Source organism: Calidris pugnax, unplaced genomic scaffold (assembly GCF_001431845.1).
Source record: "Calidris pugnax isolate Ruff unplaced genomic scaffold, ASM143184v1 scaffold58, whole genome shotgun sequence".
Lineage (NCBI taxonomy): Eukaryota > Metazoa > Chordata > Aves > Charadriiformes > Scolopacidae > Calidris > Calidris pugnax.
In genome coordinates, this window is record NW_015090868.1 from 430,328 (window position 1) to 447,166 (window position 16,839).

At 36.9% G+C, this 16,839-nt stretch overlaps 1 protein-coding gene across 4 annotated transcripts in view; it reads left to right on the forward strand.

Moving 5' to 3' along the window:
• Nucleotides 1-16,500, forward strand: part of CWH43 (cell wall biogenesis 43 C-terminal homolog) — a 28,491-nt gene extending 11,991 nt beyond the window's left edge. Inside the window, exons 8-17 of one of the 4 annotated variants that reach the window (XR_001412443.1) lie at nt 926-1,051; nt 3,237-3,316; nt 4,593-4,698; nt 6,681-6,816; nt 8,004-8,153; nt 10,371-10,515; nt 12,353-12,414; nt 13,480-13,639; nt 15,170-15,295; nt 15,606-16,500. Coding sequence is in view for 3 of the 4 variants with exons in the window: in XM_014945527.1 (XP_014801013.1) it covers nt 926-1,051; nt 3,237-3,316; nt 4,593-4,698; nt 6,681-6,816; nt 8,004-8,153; nt 10,371-10,515; nt 12,353-12,414; nt 13,480-13,635; nt 15,170-15,257 (1,049 nt within the window). In the remaining variant the exon portion in view is untranslated. Of the gene's footprint in view, nt 1-925; nt 1,052-3,236; nt 3,317-4,592; nt 4,699-6,680; nt 6,817-8,003; nt 8,154-10,370; nt 10,516-12,352; nt 12,415-13,479; nt 13,640-15,169 lie in introns of all 4 variants that reach the window. The other 3 variants (XM_014945527.1, XM_014945528.1, XM_014945526.1) reach the window with 3 other exon arrangements.
• The last annotated feature ends 339 nt before the right edge of the window (nt 16,501-16,839 follow it).

Here is a 16,839-nt window from a genome sequence, read left to right on the forward strand (position 1 = left end):
TAAACTGTGTAGTAGTGAGACCCAGTAGTACCAGCAGAGTTAAAATATATTTACGTTTCCATAGTGAATAATGAGATAGATTTTGAGGATTGTTCTGTTAGCACCCAATGCAGCCTGATGCTTGGGACCACAAAGTTATCATCTGGTAATGTCATGGTCCTCAGGTCACTGGGTTGCAAGGGAAAAGCAAGAACAGCTGTAAGTTGCGTTGGTGTCAGTAGCTCCCCTTGTGCTCAGCCCGAAAGACCCAAAGGTGGACTGTATTTTGAAGCTCACCATAGTCCAGAGTAGAGTTCATAATGTGAAGGGGTCTTTACCGAGATACTTTTACTATTAGGTCTGCTCTTCAGTTATCAGAACAAAGCATGCTTAATAAGGTTGTTTCAGGCATATTAAATCTTAGCAGCAGCTTATTTGAAAAAAAAAAAAACACCACCAAACAAAAAACAAAACCACCCCAAACAATGTAATTTTGAACTTTACTATTTTTGTGTGAAACAGGTATTCAGTGGCATTTATAATAATCTTTTAGCTTTGAATTCTTATTGCAATACTACTGTTTTGAATTATTTTTTGAAATATTTATCATTAGTGGCATGTTTAATGACATTTGCTCATTTTGTTGCAAGCAACATTTACATCAACAACAATGTAAATAAAAAATTTTTGAAGTGCTGCAGGCATAGGTGAGGTGAATACTGTGGCGATGAGAAGTCTGATCTTCTCTATCAATAAATCTCACATTGTCTGCATTACTGCATTGGGTATGGCATTTTTCTGTGATTGTGTTTTGAATTGTCTTTGTTGTTGGAGCCATAAGGATGAATGTAACACAACAGCTGGGAGTTTATAAATGGTGCATTTATGAGCTATGTTTAATATGTTAAAGCTCTATGAAAAAAACTAATGAGTTATATTTTCACAGGGTTTATCATGTTATGTATCAGGGTAGACTTTCTAACAGGACCCAAGAAGGACCTCAGCTCTGTCTTTGAAGTGAAAAACAACCAAAAGGCACTATTCAAAAAGAGTAAAAACTATATTAAACTACGTAAGTATAATTTCATTTCCTTTCTTCCATGACTCTAGGAATAATGTCTGAGGAAAAAGAGTAAGGCAGTGGAGTGTTTTGCTTGGATGTTTTTGAAATGCTTTCTGGTGCTTATTTTAGAGCCAGACTTGTAGTTGGTATTGCCCTAGTTCCAGTTTTAATTATGACATATACTAACTGAGGAGCTGATTCACTATGATTACAGTTGAGAGAGAGGCTGTTCCACACGGAATGTGTTAAAAGGAGACCAAAAAATATGAACTGGGGAAAAAAGAAAATGTGAAGATGGATTTGGCGTCATTTGTGATTTCATTTTGGCAGTTGGTGAGGAGGCCTCTCTGGATGTTGGGATTTAGTACATGTGTATACAAAAAAACCACAACCCTGAATGATTTCTCAGCCCATTTGGTATGTTGATTTTGAAGCAGTTCAGTGTGACACCCTTTATAGGGCTGTGTAAGCCAGCTGGCAGTGGGGTGGGACTCTGCTGGCCCGGGAGCTGCCATACAACGTGACACCCCTCCTGTGTGAGGAGGCTGTCTGCAGAGCCTGTTGTGGCTGACATCACTACACGATCCTGACACCCTGCTTCATGTTCAGACCAGACCTGTCCTCAGGAACCTTTGTCATCATCTGCCTATGGACTTTGCCTAGGGATCCTAGCTAGACTTAGCTAGGGTCTGCTTTTTCCCTTAGGTTTTGAAGAGAAATTAAAATCTTTTGAGGTTTTACTGCTTTTGGCTCTGGAATCCATCCAAATGTCATTTTCAAGTATTTCTCTACAATTGTTTGAGTTTCAGATTTGTTTTCATTGTTAGCTTAATTTTTCTATCGAGAGAGTCTGTCACTATTGTGAAGTTTGGTAAAGGAAAAAATTGCTAGGCATGCTAACCATACAGAGATCAGGACGCGGAAGGTTCAAATCCCTGCATCTTTTTTTCCTCTGACTTTGGATCAAATCACTTATCATTTGCATACCTCATTTTGCCTCATCTGGAAGTGGACACAATGTTGCTTCATCACTTTTCAGGGGTGATTCTGAAAGCTTTTTGAAGGTCTTTAACCTATATACTCAGAGGCCAGAAGAACGTGGCTCCTGAGAGTTTGTCTGTTAGAGGTAACGTGAGCACCAATGCAAGTCGTTTGAATTTGACTACTCAAAAACATTTCACAAAAGTGAATAAATACTTCAAAATACTGTCTGTCACAAATCACAGCCCTTGCTCAGCTAATTTTGTGGTGTTACAACAGTAACTCTTGTACTTCCTCATCGTGCCCAAACTTGTATTCTCAGCTTCCCCTTTAAGCACCTTTGCATTTTGCAGAGTATAAAATTGCTTGCTTGACCTTTACTAATGTATACAGCGTGTCCTTTCTTCTGACCTCATCCATGATAAAATTTAAATAAATTTTACACAAAATTGTTCCAGAAAACTTGCATAAAAATAATTACATATGTGTTTAAAGATTTGGTGAAAGGATAAACTGAGTTACTGAAATCATTGCAGATAGCGCATGCCACTGTGTAAATGAAATAGCCACAGAGGGGCTTTGGTCATCAAATTACAATGTGCCAAACCCTGAGAGCTCTTAAATGTCCACTGTGGTTATTTGGAAGACTACAGAAGCGACAGGAAAGCTCTGAATTTGCATTCTGTGAAGCCACAACGCCTTTCCAAGAATGTGTCAAACAAAGGATTGCTCTGGAGGTCTGGCAGGGATCACATCTTTCTGACATCTAAAGGGCTTGTGAAGTAAACTAAATTTTCTTCCACGCATTGTACTAATACAAAATTTAAAAAGTGCACCACAAATGCCTACCTGGAACACAGAGGGGAAAAACACTGGAAGGTTTACATGATGCTCTTGCTCATTTCCTGTAATGAATTCTTCAGTGGGTATCACTTTTACATAAATATTCTGAGGAGTTTTGGTGCATTTTATTTGCTCAGCCTGTTGAGTTTTGGAGAATATAAGTATATCTGCACACATATAGATACTCTTAAGTACACTGCTTTGGAATGGCATTATCACTGGCATATGTGGAAATTTAAATGTATGTATTTTCCATTCTATGAATAGCACATCTTAGAATGACAGTGTACCAGTTCTGTTTAACTGCAATAACAACAACATTCTTTTCTCCTGCTTTAAAAACAACTCTTCTGTGTTTTTCTGTTTCAAGTGTTGTGGCTGTTTGTTGGTGTTGGTTTGCTGGGATTGGGTCTACGTTACAAAACTTACCAGAAGAAGTTGGGCCACGGGGTGAGTAATATGTTTGTGAAAATGGTAACTTTCAAATATACAATAAAATGTGTGTGTGGTATCTTAGATGTATTCGTAACAGTGTCCAAGTATTCAGCAAAACTAATGCAGAAATGAAGATGCAAAAAGTTTAATTTGTAAATTCATGTTGAACATGGGAAATGTCTGGGTCTTTGGAGATTTACAGCGCTGCTACAAAGGGAAAAAATATTCTGAAAAACTGAGAGATGCTTGCCTTAATATATTCAATTTGAGTGTTACTTTTATAAATAAGTTTATTTGAATTGTATTCAAAACTTGACTGGACAATGCTGGTAGCAGCCTGATCTTATATCAGGGAAGCTTGAACAGTTAACCTCCTGAGGTTCCTTCCAGCTGAAGGAATTCTATGCTTCTATATTTATATGCATAACTCTGAATTGAACCTCTTTGAAAAGTTGGTTGACTTAGATTGGACTGGGACTAGTTATGGAAATTGGATAAAAATCAGAAGATTTCAGGTTTCTATCTGGCAAAAAATTAGGAGTTGTAATGATAATAACAATTAAGATGCTTAATGTTCCCTAAGTTTAGCATTTAGATTACTTACAAGTTGTCCAAATATGTCACTTGCCTATTTAGTAATTTTAATTCAAAATTAGAGCTGTTTTGATCAGATATAAATTAACATGTTTCCATTCTATGCTTTAATTGATTACTAATATAAAATTGAATTTTTGATGCCCTTGGTTGCAATTAAAGATTAGAGGGGTTTTTTTGGGTGATAGTTTGGATATAGTCCTTTGAAACTTGCTCTTGACCTGTTATTCCTGTTGGAAATCACTGATGACAAATGCAGGAAAAGATGCAGAAAAGGTGATGACAACTAAGTAGAAATTGTGTGTGCATTTGTTGTATTCACACATGTGCACAGACATATACAGTTGGCTTTCTGTTTAGAACTCCTCCAGGTTTGTAGTACCTTTTAATGTGGAAGAAAGTGGGTAGTTTGTATTAAATTTGTAATCTTTTTCATATTCATTTATTTACTTGTATAAATTCATTTTAACTATGGTGACTTTTCTCCTCTTGTTAATAGCAAATTTTTCTCAAAAATGCCTAAAGTCTTTTGTAATCCTGACAGCTTTATTAGGAAAATATATTGGTTGAAACATCCCTTCTTGCCTGTCTTTTTTTGGTACCATGTATCTGATGTTGTTGACTGCAAAGGTATAATACATGACAGTCAAATTGTACTTGACTCTTTTTCTGTGGTGTGGTTTTGTTTTGTTTTTAGGTTCCAAAAAGAGACTTCTCTGCTATGATCTGGCCTTTTAGATTTGGTTATGACAATGAAGGATGGTCTAATTTGGAAGGATCAGCTAATTTGCTTAATCAGACAGGTAATGTTTTTTTTCCACTTAATTTATATTTGAGAGGGTTCATCTGAAGAGACAGATGGGTAACTGAGTCTGTTCTTGCATTAACACAAGAACCTGTGTCTTGTGGCTTTCTCCTGAATTTGTGAGCTGTTCCAATACAGTCACCTCAGTTAAAAATACATTTGCAGAGGTGAGAATTTTTTAATGTATTCTAAAGAGGTTTCTGGTTGGAGGAAACACTTTTCTTAGTATTTGGATTTTTTTCTCATACTGCTGGTGAGTTGCTTGTCTAGAGAGAAGTTATTTGCATGAATGAAATAATGATAAATATCCTTTTAGATACTGTTTTATAACTGCTGTGTTTTCAGATGTAAATTGTTATGTAATTCCTAAAACGTCTGAAAATAAAATGCCCTAAATAAGGTGTGCAAAGGATACACAGACAAGTCTGTTTCCATCACTGAGCCAGAGTGATTTATAAAAGAAAAAATAGTGATGGTAGCTTGGTTGTCATGATTTTAATTTAAAGAAGGGTGTCTAATCTGTTGCTTATGGAAAGGATTTTGGTTGGAAAATTAGCTATAGAAAATGAAGAATTTGGACCAAAAATTAGCTGCTACGGGTTGAAAGGAATTGACTAGTGGTGCTTGTAGGTGTTACTCATGCAAGCCTTGCTCTTGTGGCGGAGATGCCTAGAAATTAGTGAAGAGGGAACAGGTTGATTCGTGCATCATTCACTCCCTTGTCCCATGAGCAAAAGTTCCACAGGGCTGAGCAATGTGGGCTGTCTAGTGATAGGAGAAAACAATTGGGACGTTTGATGAATTGAAATTTGGGGCATTCTTATACTTACGTGATTCTGTAGCTGCACACTTGCTGCTGCTGCACCTGTACCAACCTGCTGCTCGAGCTGAGCCTGGATGGTTCAACTCAGCCTGTGCCCCAGTTTGCAGCTTCCCGTCTTCCTTCAGGCATGGGGAGATGTTTCTTAGCTGCCAGATCCTTCAGGGACCGTATAGCTCTTCTGTATCCTGCAGCTAAAATAGAGGGTAACCTTCATGTTCCCCTGACAAAACCACACCTCAGCATGTAAACAGGGAGGAACCACAGTTCCCTGAGAAAGTGAGGTGGGTGAGGATGGTCAACAATTCAGTAGAGCTGGGAATCTTTCTGTTACCATGCCTGGGAGCTGACACTAGGTTGCTATAGGCTCATTAATTGCTTTGGCAGCAGCAGCCTGCTCCCTCTTGCACAGGACCCTTGGGAGCAGAATAGGATTTGGTAGATGAAGTGCAGATGTGCTGGGTAGTGGTTGTTCATCAAGTTGAAAGCAATAGACTCGCTACTGTGCTGTTAATCTGTGTATGCACGTTATGTCTCATGGTTTTGAAATGGTCTGCACTAGGTGTGTACAGGCCAGCTGTGCTGTGCAGCCTCACGTGTGTCTGGTTATGTACCAGGCAGGAGCTGTGGCATACAGACACCGAGTACCTCTCCATCAGAGGCTGTATAGCCTCTGGTGGCTGTGTAGCCTCTTTAACTGTAAATGAAAGTTTGGGCATGACTCTGTTGCCAGCATAAGATTTGCCCTGATTGACTCCTGAAGGGCTTGTGTCCATCCTCGTGTAATCAAAAGGGAAACGATGACATTATATAGTAACAGGCGATAGGACGAGGAAATGGCCTCAAGCTGTGGCAAAGGAGGTTTAGATTGAATATTAGGAAAAATTTTTACACTGAAATGACTAATAAGCATTGGAACAGGCTGCCCAGGGAAGTGTTTGAGTCACCGTCCCTGGAGGTATTTAGAAGATGGGTAGACATAGTGCTTAGAGATACAGTTTAGTGAGGGTTCTTGTCAGTGTTAGGTTGATGGTTGGACTCGATGATCTGAAAGGTCCTTTCCAAGCCAGGCAATTCTATGATTCTGTGATTTATAGATCACGTTTACAGGTCACAGTTATAAACTTGGAAATATTTTCTTTTTTCTTCCCCATTTTTAGGTGCAGATTTTATCACTATTATAGAGAGCGATGCCTCTAAACCATTCATTGGGAACAATGATCCAACAATGTGGCTGGGAGAAAGACTAGGATTTTACACAGATTTTGGTCCAAGCACAAGAGATCACACTTGGGGGTGAGTCATCCTTACATGCAGAATGACAGTAAATAAGTGTAAATACCCTGTCCAATACTAACTCCATTAGAACGTGGGCAAAGAATAATTGGAATAACAGTCACTGTAATCACTTGGAGCTTGTCTTTAAGAACATGCTTTGATTGCTTTGCGTTACAGTGCAATGCAGATGAAGTTTTCTTGTTGTTAAAAATAATCAGGTTTTGGTGCCTGCCTCTGCTTTGGCTTTGGTGATGCAGAGAATGGCATCCTGCCCTTTAATGTACAGATTTGGAAGTTTGGCATTCTAAGTACTATATTTGATTTGCTTTTCTCATTATTTTGGTTTGGGCTATGAGAACTTTAGATTTCAGTCTTAAAAATGTGATAGGAGTTGGAAAATTAGTACAAATGTTGAATTCATTAAAGCCAGCTTGAGCTGTGTAGTGGGAAATGGGCATAGAAAGGCTCATGTCTATTTTACCAGATTTTTATATGTCTGATTTGAGTTTAATACTTGACCAACTGCCAGTTGTGTGTGTGTTTTGACTATCCTTTCCCTCTAGAAAAATAGTGGTTTCTGATATGGCTTTTTTTTTTATGGGGATATGCAGATCTCTGTGGCAGATGGAACTTCCTGGTGATACTGCAATGGCTATTTAATTTTTGCAATATGTGAAGGGAATTTAGTAATATTACTCTTCCAGAGTCTTTAAGTGATGCAGAATAGGGCAGAAAAGTCATTCTCTGAAATTTTATTCATGAACTTTTTTGAAAAACCTGTAAAGCAAAATGGTTTTAAGGTTGATTCCAAACGGAAGCTGAAAGAATGAGAAACGTCCCACTTTAAAAATGTATTTCTACCTGCTTCTATTTCTAATAAAATACATTTTAGTTAATGGTAGTATAAATATCTGTCTTGTGTGAGGATGCAGATTTTGAAAGGCTCAGTGTAGTAATTCATATATATGGAATGGTATTTCTTAGTGTAGGAATGAATTTGATAATACATTTTTAGACATGTACTTAAGTAATATTTTAGAGGAAAACCTTCTAAATTCAGAAAAATCTGCTACTGATGGTTTCTGTTCTGGTCTGATGGTTTGCGGTTCAGTGACCATTAGTCTTATGCTTGCATTTATCTGCTTTGTTCACACTCGTGATGCTTGTGAACTACAAAATGTAACTGTTTCCCTCTTCTCATGTAGGATTATGGCGCTGTCGAGGTACCCAATTGTAAAATCTACCCATCACCTCCTTCCCTCTCCAGAGGGAGAGATTGCACCTGCCATCTCCATGACCGTCAACTTCACAGGGAAACTGGTTGATTTTGTTGTTGCCCACTTTGGAAATGAAGAGTGTGTATTTTATTGATTGTTACATATGTTGTGCAAAGTTACGTAACATAATTGTAATTTGTGAACTTCTGGGATTTCATTTGTACCTTTTAAAATCTGCTGCTTCAATAATGGTTCTAACAAGGCACATTGAAGGAAACACTATGACATAGCTACTGGTTTAAAATTTTGAAGCATTTTTTAAAAGGGACAAATGTGTTACACAAACCTTCACTGAGCCTAAAATCTGAGTTACTAGAGATATGTAGTACTGCAAAATCACAACAAGTAATAGGGCTACAGATACATCTTGGTGTAGGATATCATCCTTCTGACTTTCTGCATGTGGAATAGATCTATTATATTCTACAAGAGCAGATAGTTACAATTAAATATAGATAGCATTAATGGACAACTGGTGTTTATTAAAATAAAAAGGAACAATTCTGAAACCTCCTAGAAAGGGCAGTGTTGAAACAGCAACGAAAGATATCCATTCATTGTCCTTCTACATGAAACTGGAAATATCAAATCCAGAGATCACCTCTGGATTTTGAAAGGAAGCATTATACCAATAAATAAAATACATAATGGGAATGATTAAGGTATATATTTCAGTTCTTTACTTTAAAACAATGTCTCGATTACTTTTGTGTATGAATATTAATAAGGGATAGTTTTATGATGCTCCATGTAGCTGTATTTTCCATTTTATTTGCAATATCTAATATGTTTGTGGTTATTTGGTAAGATTCGGACTTTTTAAATATTAGTTATGATTCATGGAGAGGCAAATTTATGGATTGGGTGCAGAATATAATACACAAAGAATCTGCTCAGAAAGCATTTGGAATTCTCACTATCCCATTTCCTTCCCCTGTGTAGAAGCTGTGCTCCAAGCATGGAAATTGTTTATAGATGTCCCTTCTACTCAGCACATACGGTTGTCACAAACCACTCCCAATTTGAACTCTAGAAAGGAATTTCATTTTGTGCCTCACACGGATGAGTAGACTTGCCTCTCTGAGAAACTGTTTGTCAAAGTAGAAGAAAATAGCACTGTATTCCCTCCCCCCCAAAGAGATGAGATAAAGATGAAGGAGAAAATAGGAGGAGACACATGGGAAACAAGTGCAAATTAGATTGTGTTTCGAGTTCAATGAATTTGTAAATAATGGAACGCGCAACTGCTTGTTTATCATCTTTTCATCTGCTACTTAGGGTGACATAAACTATGGAATACTGCATAACTATGGACTTTTTTTAAAGACCATTTTTTAAATGTGGGAATATAACAATGCCTGTGTCATTTAAAAGAATCTGTCTTCTGGAGAGGTGTAATTCTGGAAAGAGCAGCTCGCTGAGCTGGCTTCTATTTTAGTGGTCAGGGGTTTTGTGTCTTGCCTGTGTGCTCTTTCTCCCTAATGTGTTTGCTTCACTCAGAAGTACTGCTATTTAGAGAGCATAGCAGCATTAAAATTCTTGTCTTCTTTGGGGATTATAGATTCCAAAATTGGTTCCCTGCCTCAATTGTATTTAGCCCAGTCTACCAAAATATAGAAGAGAACATACTTTGTGCAACTGTTTAAAGTTATTAACACTAAGAGTCATAGAAAGAGAACTGCCTTTACATTATGTTATAACGAATCCAAGGACAGCGAATGGGATGCAATACAGTATTTTACCAGGTTCCACTTATGCTATCACTTCTGGTCATGTTGGAACTGTTGCGTAAATCTTGTTAAAGAGATGCAGAATACCTGCCAAATGTTATTAAGTAGTGTTAATGGGATGATGTAGCTCTTAAGTTATATTTCATAAATTATGTGACCCGGACTTTATATGTACTGTGATCTGTCCATCATAAAACTTTTGTTACCATGTAAGCTCTTTGTTATGCACAATTAAATTTCAAGTGCAGGCTGAGACAAAGCCTCAGATAACCAAAGCACTTACATTCACATTTTTTAGTGATGAGATCAGTATTAGAAACAAAACAGTAATAGAAAAAGTTGTTCCTACAATGGTTAGAAAGAGAACCCTAATTAGATCTACCACAACCATGTGGCTTTCATTGAACATAGTGAACATTTTGAATTGGTGAGCTTTGTGTAAACTTTCATACTCTAATACTGAGCAACAAAAAAGATGGCAGATTCATTTGTGGTTTGTTATGTTATAGGAGAAAGATTCTGAGCTAAAATGTATATATGTTAAAGTCTTTTCCATTTCTTTCAGAGAGGACTTGGACAGAAAACTCCAGGCTATAGCTGTTTCAAACCTATTGAAGACTAGCTCTAAGCAAGTTGTATTTCTAGGATACATCACTTCAGCTCCTGGATCCAGAGATTACACTGAATTAATAAAAAATGGAAATGTGCGGGTAATGTAAAAATACTGCTTCTTTTAGCAGTTAGATATAATATATATTTGAAACATTCAGCTTAATATTTCAAATTGGTAACTTAGACATATAAGGAAATTCATACACTTCAGCTGCTTGACATGTTATGGAGAAGGTGGAGTTACACAGTGAAAGGACAAGAGGCAATGGACAGCAGTTGGCACTGCTGAGCTGGCTTCTATTTTAGTGGTCAGGGGTTTTGTGTCTTGCCTGTGTGCTCTTTCTCCCTAATGTGTTTGCTTCACTCAGAAGTACTGCTATTTAGAGAGCATAGCAGCATTAAAATTCTTGTCTTCTTTGGGGATTATAGATTCCAAAATTGGTTCCCTGCCTCAATTGTATTTAGCCCAGTCTACCAAAATATAGAAGAGAACATACTTTGTGCAACTGTTTAAAGTTATTAACACTAAGAGTCATAGAAAGAGAACTGCCTTTACATTATGTTATAACGAATCCAAGGACAGCGAATGGGATGCAATACAGTATTTTACCAGGTTCCACTTATGCTATCACTTCTGGTCATGTTGGAACTGTTGCGTAAATCTTGTTAAAGAGATGCAGAATACCTGCCAAATGTTATTAAGTAGTGTTAATGGGATGATGTAGCTCTTAAGTTATATTTCATAAATTATGTGACCCGGACTTTATATGTACTGTGATCTGTCCATCATAAAACTTTTGTTACCATGTAAGCTCTTTGTTATGCACAATTAAATTTCAAGTGCAGGCTGAGACAAAGCCTCAGATAACCAAAGCACTTACATTCACATTTTTTAGTGATGAGATCAGTATTAGAAACAAAACAGTAATAGAAAAAGTTGTTCCTACAATGGTTAGAAAGAGAACCCTAATTAGATCTACCACAACCATGTGGCTTTCATTGAACATAGTGAACATTTTGAATTGGTGAGCTTTGTGTAAACTTTCATACTCTAATACTGAGCAACAAAAAAGATGGCAGATTCATTTGTGGTTTGTTATGTTATAGGAGAAAGATTCTGAGCTAAAATGTATATATGTTAAAGTCTTTTCCATTTCTTTCAGAGAGGACTTGGACAGAAAACTCCAGGCTATAGCTGTTTCAAACCTATTGAAGACTAGCTCTAAGCAAGTTGTATTTCTAGGATACATCACTTCAGCTCCTGGATCCAGAGATTACACTGAATTAATAAAAAATGGAAATGTGCGGGTAATGTAAAAATACTGCTTCTTTTAGCAGTTAGATATAATATATATTTGAAACATTCAGCTTAATATTTCAAATTGGTAACTTAGACATATAAGGAAATTCATACACTTCAGCTGCTTGACATGTTATGGAGAAGGTGGAGTTACACAGTGAAAGGACAAGAGGCAATGGACAGCAGTTGGCACTATCTAACTATCAGTTAGATAGCAGAAGAAAAAAACAACAAAATTACAGTTTAAGGTAGTCAAGCACTAGAATAGGGGCCCAGAGAAGTTACAAAATCTCTATCCTTGGAGATGTTCAAAAGTTGGCTGAACCTGCTTGAAGTTACTTTGAGCATGGGGTTGGGAGTGGGTGATCTCCAGGCATCCCTTCCAGCCTCTAATTCTGTGATTCTTTTGTTTCAAAACTGAGTTGTGCAGTTTGGTTTTCTGCCAGGAGATGTCAAAAGTTGTCTGATTTGTCTGTGTCTAAGTGGTTTTTTCATTTCTACTTTATTAAAATGCTTCAGTCAAAACATTTTTCTGCAGTAGGTTTACACATCGGTTCTGTTACTGATTTAAAGCCTGTGCATAAGGAAAGCTTGCCATATTTCTTTGACTTTTTATTTTTTCCTTTCATTCATAGGATATTGACAGTACAGATCGTGACAGATGGTGTAGCTACATTATGTATCGTGGAGTAATAAGGTGTGTTAAAGTGGATCATTTATTCATTGGTTTTAAATATCTTTGACAGTCAGTTTTACACCTTTCTGTAGATAACTGTAGAAGTCTTATATGCCTAAACAATTGCGTATGGATAGATGTATCATGAAGTAATCTGAAACATCAATCTCAGGATGAATTGGTGTATTTCTGAATATAATTTACAAAGATGGTATTACAGGTTTCATCCTTCTGTGTCAAAAGCCTTCAGATCTAATCTGCTTTAATAACATAGAACTACTTTTTTCCAAATCTCTGCCTTTGCAGCTTCATTCTAAAAATGAAGGCTTAGCCCTAATTTGTATGTGACACAGAAGATACAAATTTTGAACTTTGTAGGTTTGTTGATGCAAAAATGCTGATCTAATCCAGCCAAGCTTTATGCTGGTTTTAGTGGAAATTTTAACTGTGTAAGCCCATATTGAAGCACTTTCCTCTCCTGGGACCTATGCACTCCATATCTTTTAATACCAAATTGCTTGTAAATCATTCTCTTGTTGAGGTATGTACCAGAATGGAATTTGGCTTATGCTGAATAAACTGCAAATTCTGCAGTGTTCATGGGAGTAAAACCGGTAAATTACATAGCTGTCTTGAGTAACAGTACTATGTGAAAAGTAAAAAAAAAAGAAATAACAAATAAAAAAGAGGCAACAAACCCCCCATTTGCAATCTAATTTTTCTCAATACTCATTCCGTTGATGCTTGAGTTCCTTTCTTGAATTTCAAAATCTCTTCATTGAAAAAGGTTGGTGAGCTTGTGTACCAGTATGCATATTCTAAAATTCTGATTTTAAAAATAATTTTCTAAATCCAGAACATTTTTTTGTTGTCAGACACGCTTTCTCAGTTTTTCTACTTGTGACATTGTGTTGATGATGCTCGTGTTTATAGAGCACTTTAAGTTTTTTGAAGATGAGATTCTCGGAAATGGAATTTATGTTGATAGGTGAAATAATAGCTGTTGGAAAATAGAGACATGAATTAAGGATGTGGTGAAATTGACTTGAGTTATTTCTTCAAACTAACTCTTCGTGTATCTGATAGGTTGGGCTATGCCCGCATATCTCACGCTGGTTTAAGTGATTCAGAAGTCCAGATGGCCAAATTTAGGATCCCAGATGACTTGGATAGCTATGTTGACAATGACAGAATTGTCACTGATCCCAGCCAAGTTCCTGAGGACATCCATTTCAACCCCAGGTCAGTGTGTCTCATAAGAAATTAAGGGGATGGTGTTTGTAGCATCTTGTAAAAGAGAAGTCTAGGAACAAAATTGTTCTTAAAGCAGGAGGCATTGGTGAGTACCAAACTGAGCAAAAGATTAGGAGTCAAGAAGTTCTGATTTGTAATTCCATTTTTTCTACTGACTTGGCATGTGCCTTGGGAAAAATCAGGCTGCTGTGCTATAGCATAAATTGAAGGTAATGCTTATTTCACCCAGGTGATTAATTTCTGAGATTGTTTGATAGGGTTGTTTGCCAACTGGTGTGGTGACTCATTTTGTAGATGATGAGAGATCTCCCATGTTTCTCAGCAATTTTGAGCATCGGGGTCTTAACATACTGTTACTCAGAACACAGAATACAATATATACATTAAGTGCTCTTTACCTAAACATTTTAAAACATACTATATAACTGGAGTGAAAATTAAGGAGAATGCCTGAGGTAGTACATTACATATGTCAAGAAGGAAATGGGGGTAGGTTTTTACATGAAAAGTTATTTATTACTAGAATGCTGTAATTTTTTCCACTGGCGTTGCATAAGGAAGAGAAATACAGAGAAGGGTATTTATTCTACGCTGAATATCAGTGGAAGAATGATGAAGTTTGAGATAGATGTTGCCACAGAAAGACAATTCCAGCAATGCTGTATTTTTCTAACTTACATAATACAGAATATATACATTTCTTGTATACACCTAACACGTGAGCTTACTCGCTTGTTATTTACCTCTCAGCCACTGGCTTCCTGTCTAAGCAGGAGTTTGCCCAGTCTTTTCCACATGATGGAACTTGCCTAAAGTTAGCATTCACATTCAGATTTTTCTCAGCTGATTTCAGCACAGAATATTATGCTTGTCCCAATTTCTTTTATGTCTGCTTATAAGCAAAAAAAAAAATAAATACACCCTTTAGGAATAATTTTGATTTTTTCCAATTAACTACAGTTCTTTTGAAGTACAATGACACTGCTTTTAAATACTCTTTAGCACTGATATGTTGAGTAAGTACTATATTTTACTTTTGCAAATATATTGACCATAATAGTCAGTAATCAAAACTTTCAGATTTAAATATGGCATGAAAAATTACATTTTTCACCATAATTTTCAAAAGAAAGATGTGCAATATTAACAATAGACCTGAGTACTTGGTACTATGAGGGGTTAAATTCTATCTCCACTGAAGTTGGCAGAAAAATCTTAAAGAGCATAGGATTTGACTGGATAAATGCATCACTCACCTTTGTCAGCTAGAGTTCCATTTACACAGTGCATATGGCATTAGTCCAATGAGTGTAATTAAATGTCTCAATTATACTCGAAGACCTCTAGTTAGATAGCGTACATAGATGATGATTAATATCTAAGTAGGGTTGTGGCCTGTTTCTGAAATAAACCATCTAGAACATTCAGAAGGGTTGTTAATTATACTGTGGTAAGTGTATGATTTAATTGCATGGGTTAAATCATGTTGTAATGGTTTTGCTTTGTTGAATATTTTTCTTAGGTTTGGATCTTACAAAGATGGACATAATTATGAGCATATTCATCACTTTCATATGAGCACTCCGAAATATTTTAAACAGACAAATTAGAATGAGAAAATAACATGTCACTGGGACCAACAGGAAAGGTTTGTTGCTTGAAACTGAACTGGCAGCCAAAAAGCCTACATTGTTTAAGAATGAGCAACTCCTGTTCTGCGTAACACCCTGAATGTCGGTGTAACAGTTGGTGACTCTTTTCTTTAATGCGTTGTTGTCTCTGTGAGAGAGGGAAGATACATGCTTTTTGATAAACTGGTATCTACCCGGGCTGGATGCCCGCTTTGTCCGCAGCAAAGCAAAGGCAGGGACTTGCCTTGGTAATACCTTCCACTTTTTGGAAGGTATCGTATATTGTGCTGTGTCAGACTTGGATGTATCTGTCCACCTTTTCTTTAGGATCTGGATGTGATCCCTTTCCTCTGCTGGGACCTCACTGGAACAATCACAAGCAAGGAGTTTCAGCTGACACTTCCACACGTTTTTGATGACTGAAGCAAAGCAAAATAATGTGGTAGTGCAGGCATCCTGTTGATATATGCTGCACTTTGTAGTCCTGCTGCTATTGCAATGAAAAGTTTAGCCTCAGGTTTTTCAAAATGGGAATTAAAAAGTGTATTTTCTTTTTTTTTATCGGGAGGTATGCAGCAATTATGTGTTTACGTGTGCATTTTTGACTGACTGAAACAGTGTTTACTACTTCTGCTGTTTCACGTTGTGTTCTTAAATGAGTTTTATTAAAACAATTTGCAGTGCTTGATGTTCATAATACTGGAGAAAAGGCGGTGACTTTTACAGACTTACCTTTTTTTGACAGGACTGCAATGCTTTTACAAAGGGATGAGTAAAGTCCCTCTGAATAGTTACTGTTATGAGACACTTAATGTGAACACACTGCAGAAGAATTAAAAACAATCATGCTCAACATGACAGGGTTTCTCAGCAGGGAGAAAAGTTGTTTGTAATTTTTATTTAAAATGAACTGTAATAAAACAAAAATGAATTGTTCTTTTGCTAGCACTACACTTTTTAGTGGGACTAAATAGAAATGGGTCTTTTTTTGATTTAGGCAGTAGATTACCTACTATGTAACACACAGATATAACACAGTGTAAAACATTGTGTTTTCTCTGCCTCTCTTGGCAATGTCTTTTTTATTTAACTCCTGATCCTACAATGCATGTGCAGAGCTTCTCTTAAACAATGAGGACACTTTCAGTGCTGGCCAATGGAAGTTTCATGCTTGTGAGAAACATGTGAGATGGTTTATTTAAATAAACCCCTCAACTTGGAAACCACATTTGTGATGTATTAGTACTGTGTGTTTTTCCAGTAATACCTAAAACATGCTGTAACTGAAAGGAATAGGACACATTACAGGAAAGAGGTGAGGGGTGGTTTTTTTTTTCTCCCTCTCATTCTCCACCATGTGCTTTTAAGAACAGCTTGAGCATACTCAATTTTATTGGTTTTCTATGTAAGCAAACACAGGATATGTCTTCACCCGGGGTGTCTTGGTCTGTGGAGCCAGGTAACTTCTGCCATCACCGGTTTGTCACTTTATCCTGATCCTCTCTCATTAGGACTGTGTTTTTGAGAGTGAAACACTTCACTGATCTTTGTGGACTGAGGA